Source organism: Equus quagga, chromosome 13 (assembly GCF_021613505.1).
Source record: "Equus quagga isolate Etosha38 chromosome 13, UCLA_HA_Equagga_1.0, whole genome shotgun sequence".
NCBI classification, from domain to species: domain Eukaryota; kingdom Metazoa; phylum Chordata; class Mammalia; order Perissodactyla; family Equidae; genus Equus; species Equus quagga.
In genome coordinates, this window is record NC_060279.1 from 37,292,156 (window position 1) to 37,303,636 (window position 11,481).

Here is an 11,481-nt window from a genome sequence, read left to right on the forward strand (position 1 = left end):
ATTCTGTCTCCAGGAATTCTGTTCCACTGGCCCCAAGGAAAGCTGAGCCTGGTCTGGTCTGCAGCCGGAAGGGCCCTGGGGTTGGGAAGCTGGTCCTTATTACCCAACTCCTAGGGCTCCAGCCTGCTCCCTGGAGCCACTAGCACAGCAGGTTTCCATAGGCCCCTAGGAGCCAGGCTGGGGCCAAACTACTGGGTCCCACTGTCTAGAGACAGTAGCTGCATTTGGGGGCTGGAGAGAGGAGGGAAATGGGAACACTAAGGAGCCTCGAGGAGGCACTGTCCCCAGGGTGGCTGACCTCCTTCCTGAGGTTGACCCATCAGTCCTTACCCTGCCCCCTCAGGGACAGCAAGTCCAATATACTCTTTCTGTCCCCATCCAGGACCTCAAAGCCCAGACCTGGGCCCCCTCAGTCTCTTCTCTGGGACCTCGCCTTCTCCCCTCCTTTCTGCCTCTTTCTTCTTCAATCCCAGAGTCTGGTTGTCTGGCCCAGTGCCCACCTTCTGCAGTTCAGGCCAGAGGAGGAACATAGCACCACCCAGTCTGCAGCCTTGCTGATTTCTTTCTTCTTCCAGAAACTCCAGATCATCTCAATGGGCAGAGGGATTCTCCAGGCCCCTAGCTCTGCTTCTATTTCCCATCCTCAATAGGTGGGAGAGGAGGCATCTGGGAGATGACTTGGGCTCCCCAGAACCTGTCTTGGGCTAGACTGCAGGCTGTTCATCTTTTCCAGGGCTAGCCACTGTCCCCAGGCGCCATGCAAACCCAGCTATTCAGCCTGCCAAACTTGTCACGGCTACAGCCTTCCTTTCCTGATGTGGGCTGCCAGGGGTTAAGGGGCCAGAGCAGGGCAGGGGTCAGGAATGGCAGAGGGGTCTGGCCCTAGTCACTGGATCATAAAAGCCAAGAGGAGTTTAACTGTGGGTCATGGTGCTGACTGACTTCTCCATCCATAATGCTGCCCTGGGGGCTTCCTTTGGGAGGGGGAAAAGGGGGCCACAGCAGGCCAGGGTCAGGCCCAGGCCCGTCCTGCTTCACATGTTGGCTGCTGCCCCCAACAGTCCTGGTCACACGGGATCCTCCCCTCAACCTGGAGGTTCTCCGAGAAGCAGGGCAGTTCCAGAAGAAGACGAGCTGAACTTTGGTGCCTTTCAAAGAGAGAAAACCGAGCAGCATCCTGAGTGGGGAAAGAGATGACCTGCCATGCCAAGAAGCACCAGTCTGGGAGGTGGAGCCAGAGCAGAGGGTCAGAGGAGCAAAGACCCAAGGCTCAGAGAACAAGATCAGTGTGCTGGCTGCCAGCCCCTGTGTGGGGTCTCCAGGCTCTTCGATGGCTGCCCACCCTCTGTGTGGCTCCCCTGAAGAGGCAAGCAGAACCAGGGGCCTCTCTCGGGTGACGGAGATTCAGTTCCGACACGTCCTCAGCCAGTGCATCCCCACCTCCTTCCTTTCCCCTCCCTTGGCTCAGCACACCCGCCCGCCCGGCCCAGCCCCGAGGAGAGCGTCGGCAGTGGGAGCTGGGAACCAGGTAGCAGAGCCAAAAATAACACAGGAGCCGCCTGGCTGCCTGGGTGCTGCGCAGATCCTCTCCCGGTCTAACTGTAATCCCTCCTTTACAGTCAGCCCCCTCCTCCCACCCTACGGTTCTGACCCTCCTGGGCCACACCTGCCTCCTTTTGCCAGGGCCGAGGTAGCCCTGGAGGTCACGGTCACCCCTCCCTTTGAGTCCAGCTGCCCTTTTCCCCAGGTCACTCAGGATTCTCTGCCCACACCTTCCCTAGTTCTCAGGGTCTCTCCCCTGCGCCTAACTATTCCTGGGAAGTGAGTCACCCCCTTTCTAGATCTCTAACCCTGTCTCCCAGCTTGCACTTCAGCTTGCTGGAAGCTCTTTTTTTGGTCTAACTCCCATCCATCCTGCTGCAATGGCAATTTTAGTTGTGGAGAATCAGAGTGGGGCCTTAAGGGATTTGAAAAGGGCTGGGTCCCTGAACCCAGGGTGACAGACGACAATGGAACATTCTCCTCTGTACTGAGGATCAGGACAGACTAGGAGGCAGGATCCTTGAGTTTACACTCCATGCTGAGTAGAATACTGAGGGCTCAGGGAGGCAGGGGACACAACTGTCTGGCCCCAGCCGCTCTCAACTCCTTTCTTCTACTCTCAGACCTCTTCACCCTCTGTAGAAGTCCTGCCTTCTTTGCTGCCCCTACACTGAGTGGCAGAGACCCAGGTGTCCAGCCCCACCTGGGTTTAATTTCTACATGACTCCCAGCCAACAAACTCTCTGACCCAGCAGATGCAATAACACTGCTCAGGGTGAGGCTCTCCTGCAAGTGCTGGATTTGGCCAGAGAATCTCCTTGGTCCCGGCTGGGGGTGAGGGCCAGGGGTTCACGATTCTCCCACTCTACCCATCCCCATTGGCTGGGGTGGGTGGTCCCTCCTCCCCCACTCAGCCTCAAGAAAGTGATGGAAAGGGAGTGATGGAGAGGGCTGAAGGCATCTTCTTTCCCAAGCCCCCGGACCCCTGAACCGTGCACACATCCACCCCACTTACACTCCTCCAACCGTCCAGAAGCCTGCCCATCTCCATTCCTTCTGCTGCAAAACCAGCCACTTTCCTCTTAGCCACACTGCAATGGGAACAAAGCCCCAGAATGTTCTTTTCCTAACTCTCTCAAGCCTGTTTCCTCCCCACCCCACCCCACCCCCATCTTGCCACTGCTCCCCCAGCTTTTCTCACCAGCTTTGCACCCTCCCCCCACTAGAGTCTCCAAATTCCTGGGGGAGCCCCAAGAGGGGCGTGACCAAGGTTCTTAGAGAGAACAGTTGCCCCCGGCAGATCTGCAGCAGATTTGGTCATAATTAAAAGGCGAGGGACACTGGGAAATTCCTTCTTATTGATCCCGGCGGGAAATTAAAGCCAGTTGTTTGTGAGTGAGTGACTGATGCTGGCTAAGCTCCTCCCTGTTGGTTGCCTGGTTCCAGGACCCTAACCCCTTGCCCCTAGACTCCCCCATCCTCCTCTGTTAGCCCCCATTCCCCATCCCCCCAGACCTCCATCCCATACTCCCCCCCATCCCCGCCGTGTCCCCCAATCCCCTTCCCCAGCATCTTCCCTAAGCACCTCCCACATGCCTGCATGCTCTAATGGGGTAACAGGGCTGCTGGAGGCTGAGACCTCCAGCCGAGCAGCTCAGCTGCCTGCTCCGGACCCTCTACCCACCTCCCTCAGCGAGGGTTGGGGTGCAGGGGCTGGAGCTCAGGCCCAGAGCTGCCAAACCACAAACACTCACATCTGGAAAAAATTCCCCTCCCAGCCCGACTTCCCTTTGTCTTACTTCTGTCTCTTTGGAAATTCTGGCCGCCAGGCCAACGGGGGGAGTGAGGAAGTGAAGGGAGGGGAGTGGGCCCAGGCCTCCCTACCCCCACCCCAGGGAGCCCCCCTCCAGCCTCCTCAGTATCCTCTGCCAGACCACATCCCTCCTCCATGCTCCTGTAGGTCTAGGCTCCTGGTGACCATCTTTTGGGGAGGTTTTAACATCCTTTGTCATCAGGCTTGTGGGGCAGAGGGCCTGCAGCGGCCCTTCTCTCCTGCCATGGGGGGGATGCCCATGGAGCAGGAGACTGGCCTCTTCTGGCTCGGCGTTCAAGAGGGCTGGAGTGGAGTGGGGTGGAGATGGACATGGCGACCTGAGAGGAAGAGGTAGGGGGCAGTGAGGGGGAAGGAGCAGCAGCAGGAGTCTGGTTTCCACCATGTTCCCCCCTCCAGCCTCTCCTCATCCCTTTGGCTGGGAGCCTGATTTCACTGTCAGAACCTAATCCCCCTCCCTTTACCTACAGCACTGCTGGAGCAGCCGGGTGGGGGAGGAGCACAGGCAGCGCCAGCAACCCTAGGTCTTAAGCACACCCCAGGGACCAGCCCCTCCTCTCCACCACCTCTGCTTTTGTCTGTGCTTCCTCAGAGAGCTCCTCGACCTGCTGTCCTCTTACTTCCAGAAACCCAGGCCACCTCTACCACCAAATCAGCTCTCCCACACAAAGCCTGGACCCTTAAAACCGGGCTGAAGCATCTAGCTCCCTTCTTCAAATCTGACAGTTTACTGGTTACTGCTTGATGGGGCCCCATCAACAAGTCCTTTCTAGGGCCGGCCCTGAGGTCGAGCGGTTAAGTTGGCGCCTTCTGCTTTGCGGCCCAGGGTTTCACTGGTTGGGATCCTGGGCGCCATCTAGCACCGTTCATCAGGCCATGCTGAGGCGGCGTCCCACATAGTAGAACTAAAAGGACCTACAACTATGTACTGGGGGGCTTTGGGGAGAAGAAGTAAAAAAAAAAAGGATTGGCAACAGATGTTCGCTCAGGGCCAATCTCAAAAAGAAAAGCCCGTTTTACAGTCTAGTCTCCATGCCTCCTGCTCCAGAGTCATCCAAGCTGCTTCATTTTTTCTACACATCCATTATTCACAGATTTCCCTCTTTACAGCACAGAGGCTCGACCCCCAGTACAGTCTCCAGCCTTCTGTTCTCCACACGGCAGGAAATCCTCCAGCCCCTCTCTTTGGCTCTATTCCTGCGGACCACTCGCCAGCTAAGGCCCCCAACTCCCTAGACCGTTCCTGGGCCCTAAGGCAAAGGGCTCAGAATCTCAAAGAGCCTGTCCTCTGTTCCACCCACGGCCATGCTGGCAGGGAGGGGCCAGGGCAGGGACGCAGGGTTGGGACCAGATGTGGGGATTTTCCTCCCTGCCTAGGAAGGAGCTGGGAGGGGAGTCCTGAGAGGGTGGCGGGATGGGGGTGGGGTATAGGCAGCGGGGCCACGTGCGCCCATTCGCCGAGGGCAGCTGGGCCGCCGCGTCCCTCAGAGCTGGCCAGGCCCGGACGGTTCGGCCCGTGCAGGGCACCGCACCCCGCCGGGCTCTGCTCCTTTGCGGCTTGCGGCCTCGGGTCTCCCGGCCTGTCTCCGAGGCTCCCCGCCCGACCTCCATTTCTGTTTCTCTGTCTCCTGCCCTCTCCACTGGGGTCTCTGCGGGGAGCCGTGCCCTATTCCCCCCCCCCCCCCCCCCGCCCCCGCCTTTGATCTACATCAAAGCCGCTCGCAGAGGGCTCGCCGCTCCTTCCGCCCGTTTTACTGCTCAGAATGGTGACACCTGAGACCCTGCTCCGCCCCTTCCCCGGGCACCTAGCCTCCCTCCAACCCAGGTGGCAGCGCGGCGCGCCGAGGCTCCGCGCCTCTGTCTCCCCCTCCCCTCCCTGCCGCCTACAGCGATCCCCTCGGGGGTCTGGGGAGCCTAGCGACAGAGAAAGCTCCTTAATAAAAAACTCGTGTCAAGTGATTGGCTGTGACCTCTGCCCTCCTCAGCCTCGCGCCCGGGGCTCCTACTTAACCCTTAGATGCCCGCCCAACGCTTGTAAGAGAAATGAGTCTCCCTCGCCAACTTCCAGCGTCCCCAGGCACTACCGGAGCCCGAAATCCAGTGGGGAGTCGGGGGTGGGGGTGGGGTGAGGCCCCCTCCCAGCCTCTTCGAGTCGTTCCGGCAGGGGGCGCTATTGCCCCACTTAGGGGCCTGGCCCCAGGACCCCAGAGCTTCCCAGCCGGTCTCTGAGTTTGGAACGGTCCCACCGGATCCAGTTCAGGCTTCAGTGGAGCCGGAGCTCGGCCGCCCATTCTCTTCCCCAAGCTCCGGCTCGCGAACACTGGTTCACCTGCAGGGGGTGTCCCAGGGTGTCCGGCGCCAAGGAGTCGAGTGCACCGAGTCAGGTTGGGAAGGGGTGGGGAACAGGCGAGACATGACCCTGTGCCTCGGACTGCAGGACGTGAGACCCGAGCATCTCCGCCCCCTCCTCTCGGCTGAGAGCCCAATTCAAGCGCTCTCCCTCGGTCTGCCTCCCCACTCACCCACTGGACCCCTCAGTGAACCCTGGACCCGCCCAAGGGGCTAGATCCAGAGGCCCGGGGATGGGGGAGGGGGGTTGGTGATAATGCAGGGCAGGGGCTCAGGGCCCCCCAGGTGGGGTGGGGGGCGGAGCAGGAGGCGGGGCCACCTCATTCTTGGGCAGGGGCGGGTCCCGCGCAGGGTATAAAAGCTACCCGCGCGGGAGCCCAGGCCAGCTTTGGGGTTGTCCTGGGACGTGTCCTGGTTCCTGAGTCTCACGATCCAGCGAAGGCGGCGGCGACATCTCTTTCGACTAAAAGACTCAGCGTCCAGTGCTCCAGTCGAAGGGTCTAAAGGGACCAACACCGGCACTGCCACCATGCCCAACTTCTCTGGCAACTGGAAGATCATCCGATCGGAAAACTTTGAGGATTTGCTCAAAGTGCTGGGTAAGGAGATTTTAGAGCGCCCGGGAGAGGAGAGGGGCACAGGAGTTCTCCAAGGTGGATAAGAGAGAGGAAGCGGGGCTGGAATCAGGGCGTGGGAGGCTGGGCTCCTGCATCCCTAAGAAAATGGGCCAGACGCCTGGGTCCCGGGGCATTGGGCCCGGACGCCTAAATCCTGCTTTCTCCGGCTGGGCGCCCACCGATGCCAGCTCCTGTGGTGACTCAGCCTGTGAATCAAGTAGAAACCAGAAGCACGAGGTCGGTATCCCTTGGGTGGGGTGGGTGGGCTCTCTGCAGTTCGGGAGCTGCAAACCCTGCATCCAGGCTTGGATCCCTACCCAACTGAGACCCTCGGAGACATTCCAATCTCCTTCCCCTTGCCTCCCGCCCCCATGTGCTGGTCTCCACCCACCAAGTGATCCACCACCCCAGGCCCCCTCATCCTCCTTCCTTTCTCCTTCAGTGCTTTCCACTCTGCTCCCCCCAGTCCCCATCTGTGAGACAGATATTCTCCTACAGTGAGCAGCTCCAGAGTCCTAAAATCGCTCTGGATAATTATCACTTTCTTAGATTTCAACAAATGGCTTCGTATGAAATCCCAACACTCCCCCTCCGTTTCCAAAAATCCGAGAGTTCTTTTCTCCCTCCTTCCCTGGAGACAGCTGCAGCCCAGCTGGGTGTGTTGGCTAAAGGTGGGGAAAGTTGAACCTACCCAGACTGCCCTTCTCAACTCCTGTGTGCCCTCCCCTGTCTGGGTCAGGGGAGGAAGCCAGTACTGGCTGGGGAGAGTGCTCTGGGAAGAGATGGAGCTTAGTTAAGGGCCCCAGCCACTGGGAAGCCACCTGGGAGCCCCGGAGCCTAAGGGTAAGCATACCCTCAATTCTGGCCTGAACAGAGAGGCTCCAATTGCCCTGGGTTGGGGGGCACCCTGTGTAGGGCGAGGAGCTGTAGGAGGGAGTCTGGACCTAGGAAGGGTCTGGAATGCTATGTGGAAAGCAGGGATTTCCATCATTCCTTGCTGTTAGTTCTTTTTGCAATCTAACCACAGTATTTCTTGTAGTCATGTCGGTCTTTCTTGCTCTGCCCTTGATGAAATTAGACACAAAGGATGGACGTTTTCCCTTCAGAAAGCCTAGTCGCCATTCCCTCCCCCATCTTCTCTGGATTCTGGCCCCTCTCCCCACTGGATGAGGCAGTGGCCTGGCACACCCCCAGGCCCCAGCTGGAGAATAAGATCCAAAGCCCAACCCTGTTTGTCTGTCTTCAGTCTGTCCTCCCTGCAGGGTCCCTCAGAGCCACGTGCCCTCCTTAGGCCCTGCTGGGGGGCAGATTGAAAACAGACCCGTTAGACAAACACAGTCCTGACTCAGCCAAGGTTGACGGAGCCTGGCCCCAGCTCCACAGGCTTCAGAGGCTGGCTGGAGGGGTGTCTCCTCTGAACCCAGCCTTGCCTCCGTGGGAACCTCGGTCCCTTCTCACCCGCCTTTGCCCTATTCAAGGGTCTCTCTCCTGGAGAGGGATGCTCAGGTATTTGGGGGACACCTGTCCCATCCAGTATGATGGTCATGGCACATGGTTAGCAGGTTCTGTCCCTATAACAGGAAAGATGGATGTTAGAGAGCAGGATGAACTTCCCAGGTAGCAGTAGAGAGTGAAGTAGACTTTTTGTCCAAGAAGATGGAGTGGGATGTGTCTCCTCCACCAAGTCACTTGGACCAGGGAACCTCAGGCATTTCTCCCTGGACCCAAGAGATCAGCAGGCAAGAAGCGGTTCCTGGGGCTCCTGAGGGACAGGGCTTCCTCCCTCCCTCTCCCTTCTGTCTGGAATAGAGTGGGTCTGTTCTGGTGCCACGGGGAAAGAGGATTTGTTTCTCTAAGAACCCAGGTCTGTAGGAGGACCAGGGAATCCGGGCTGCATCAGGGGTAGGGGAATCTCGCTGGCCTGGCCCACCCCAGCTTGGCTTCCTCATCCCCACCCATTGCTTCCCTGAAGGGCTCTGCTCCAGTTCAGAATGCAAAGCCAGGTGAATGGTGTGGAGTTTGGACCTGGGCCCTGCCAGAGGGCCTCCCTGCCTGCTCGTCTTCCTGTCAGAGGGGTGCTTTCTCCTGGCTCCCCCACCCGTCTTAATAACTGGGGAGCAGAGAAAAGGGATCCAGTCTGGGAAAAGATATGGGGGACAGGCACAGAGACTCTGAATCCACATGAGCTGAATGAAAAGACCTGACTAACTGAGGTGGGGTGGGTGATCCTGGCGTCACGGGCCCATCAAGGGCAGGGAGGAGTGTCCCTCTCTGTCCCTTGCAGGGAGAGGGACATGGGAGCCTTCTAGGAGGGCAGGTGAAGAGGAGTCTGATGCAGGGAACTTTGAGCACCAGCTCTGGCTTTTTCTTTGCCTTCCTTTTATCAGTAAAATAAAGCAACAATAAGAATAGTGACTGTTTCCTGAAAACTCAAAGGTGTGCCTGGCATAGTGTATGCTAGCTCCTAAATACGTATCATCCCATTTGCTAGGCTTTTGAAGAAGCCTAAGGAGGAAGTGAAGAATCTAAGGCTCAGAGAGGTTAAGTAAGCCATTTGCCCAGGGTCACCCAGTCTGCAAGGGAGGCTGAGCCAGGTGGAAATCAGGGCCTAATGGCTCTTATTCTAGAGCCTTTGGCTTCTCCAGGCTCCTGGCCATTCTGTAGAGGGAAGCAGCTGCCTCACTTCTTTCCCTGCTGAGAATCCCTCCTCTTTCTCATTCTGGGGAAGGACAGAGATTGAGCAAATAAAGGCCCACCAGATGGGGGAGGTGGGTAGGGCAGAGAGGGAAGTTGCCTCTACTTCCAGGACATGCGTAGTGAGGCCTGGCTGGGGAGAGTCTGCCCTGTGCATGGGCAGGGGGGAAGACACAGTGGCTCTCATGAGCCCACCCCAGCAGATGGTCTTCAGCAGGGTGGATAAAGGGCCAAAAGGGAGGTGAAAAGAGCCAAGGTAAGCCTGCTGCAAGATGCATGCTGGGGGACGAGACTGAGGAGAAGCTGCCTCAGGAACTTGGAGAGTGAAGAGGTGAGACTCGGGGAGCCGACCCAGGCCTACTGACTCATCAAGGTGGAGCTGCAGCCAGAGCAGGACTCCCAGGGGCAGAGCACTGCCTCTCTGCCCCTCCTCCCTACACCCTGCCATCGCCATCGGGCAGGGCTGACCACCTGCCCTCCGCCAGCCACTCCGAGTTGAGCCTGCTCCAGCTGCCCCACTGGAAGGGTGCAAGACTGGTGCCTGGAGCGCCCCTAAAGGTGAACCTCTCCCCTCTCCCTGCAGGGGTGAATGTGATGCTGAGGAAGATTGCCGTGGCTGCAGCATCCAAGCCAGCTGTGGAGATCAAACAAGAGGGAGACACTTTCTACATCAAAACCTCCACCACCGTGCGTACCACGGAGATTAACTTCAAGATCGGAGAAGAGTTCGAGGAGCAGACTGTGGACGGGAGACCCTGCAAGGTGAGTGACAAGAAGAATCCCTCAGGGTCCTCTGGTCTACTGCCCTGCCTCTCAACATGCCACTTTCCAGTCTTTTCCTAGATTCTTTTCTCCATTTCTAGTGGAGAAAGCCCTGAGGTAGTGGTGGTGGGTCAAAGGGGGCCCGTCCCCATCCCTCTCGCTGCATCGTCCCTGCTGTGGGCTCAGCGCATTTGGTCACCTCTTTCTTGCAGAGCCTGGTGAAATGGGAAAGTGAGAACAAAATGGTCTGCGAGCAGAGGCTTTTGAAGGGAGAGGGTCCCAAAACCTCCTGGACCAGAGAGCTAACCAATGATGGGGAGCTGATCCTGGTAAGGCCTGCTTCCTCCCAGCCAAGAGCAAGCCTGTGCTACCTTTGGAGATTTTTCCGGGGCACTCCAGGGTGCAGGAGGCTCAAGGATAACCATGGCTGGTCTCTCACTTCCTTATGGGGCTGCTGGGGAAGGACCAAGCTGTCCCTTGTCCCATATGGTGCCCTTGTGTGAATGCAAAATGGTGTCCCTTCTGTGGGGAGCAAAGGACATGCACTGAGAGGCCCCAGCAGCTCTTCAGGGGAGATCTTCCTGGCTTGGAGAGGAGGATGTAGGACGGACCCCTGGGGCTCTATTGCCATCCTCCCTGCCATGATGCCTGGGCATTTGGGGACCTGCTGTTGCCTGATGGTTCTGAGCCAAGTAGCAGGTTTGAACCTGAAGGCCGAGCAGAGTACCTCCATTCAACCTTTCTCCCCCCAAGCCACAGGAACCAAGGCCTCCCAGGCTAACAACTTCTGTCATTCCAGACTATGACAGCGGACGACATTGTGTGCACCAGGGTCTACGTACGAGAGTGAGTGGCTGTGGGTCCGAGAGCTGCCGGCCCACCGCCAGTCCATGCTCCCTGCTTCGCCACCCTGTGGGCCGCCCCTGCTCCCCATCCCTTGCTTCTAGACTAGCTCTCCCCTCACCCTGGTCACTTCTGGGGATCCTGGGATGCCTCCTGCAGGGCCTCTGCCTTTTCGGCCCCTCCTCCCCTTCTCTACATCAACAAAGAGGATTGCAGGAGCCCAGATCACCCATTCCTGAATCACTCCCCCCACCCAAATCAGCAGTCCCAGCCCCAAACCAGCCCAGAACACAGTCTCTTTCTGTGCGGGCAGCTGAGGGCCCAAGTGGGAAAGACTGGCCCTCTGGCTTCCACTCTTTGTCCCTGTAGCCTATACCCTGTAGAATATTTATTGGTTAACTTTATTAAAATGTTTTTAAAAACAAAACCTGTCTCTGGCTCATTGGGAAGTGGGTAGGCAAGTCGCCTGAGTTCTGCCTTGCCTCTGAAATGCAGCGAGAGCGCTGAGGTTTCAGCACACGGATGTGAATTACACAGCACCCTTCTCACCACCACCCCTTCATTTGCTGCTGAATCCATGAGCATCACCTCCTCTTCCCCTCCTCCAGCCTCCTTGGTCCCCTGTTCTGACTTCCAAGGTCTCCAGGGCCTGTCCTCCTGACCTCTCAGTGAGGGTGCTGGGCACTGAGGAGCTGATTCCCACGTTCTCCTCCCACATTTCCCATGATGATGACACAGCTTCCTCCTCCTCCTGCAATTGTTCCTTCTTTCTCCTCTAACCTCAATCTGTGGGCGACTCCAGGCCAGGGATTGGCCTCACATGGTTCCAGATGAGCTCATTGA

The 11,481-nt window shown here is 58.1% G+C and overlaps 1 protein-coding gene across 1 annotated transcript; it reads left to right on the plus strand.

Moving 5' to 3' along the window:
• Positions 1-6,095: 6,095 nt before the first annotated feature.
• Positions 6,096-11,065, plus strand: CRABP2 (cellular retinoic acid binding protein 2). Its single transcript, XM_046682454.1, has 4 exons — positions 6,096-6,321; positions 9,617-9,795; positions 10,008-10,124; positions 10,595-11,065. The coding sequence occupies exons 1-4, from the start codon at positions 6,252-6,254 to the stop codon at positions 10,643-10,645; spliced, it is 417 nt and encodes a 138-aa protein (XP_046538410.1). The 5' UTR covers positions 6,096-6,251; the 3' UTR covers positions 10,646-11,065.
• Positions 11,066-11,481: the final 416 nt, after the last annotated feature.

What these genes read in the sequence shown, in the direction of transcription:
- CRABP2 (XM_046682454.1), top strand. Translation starts at nt 6,252, where the DNA reads ATGCCCAACTTCTCTGGCAACTGGAAGATCATCCGATCGGAAAACTTT. An exon ending in TGGACGGGAGACCCTGCAAG is followed by an intron (nt 9,796 to 10,007) that starts GTGAGTGACAAG and finishes TCTTTCTTGCAG; the next exon opens with AGCCTGGTGAAATGGGAAAG. An exon ending in ATGATGGGGAGCTGATCCTG is followed by an intron (nt 10,125 to 10,594) that starts GTAAGGCCTGCT and finishes CTGTCATTCCAG; the next exon opens with ACTATGACAGCGGACGACAT.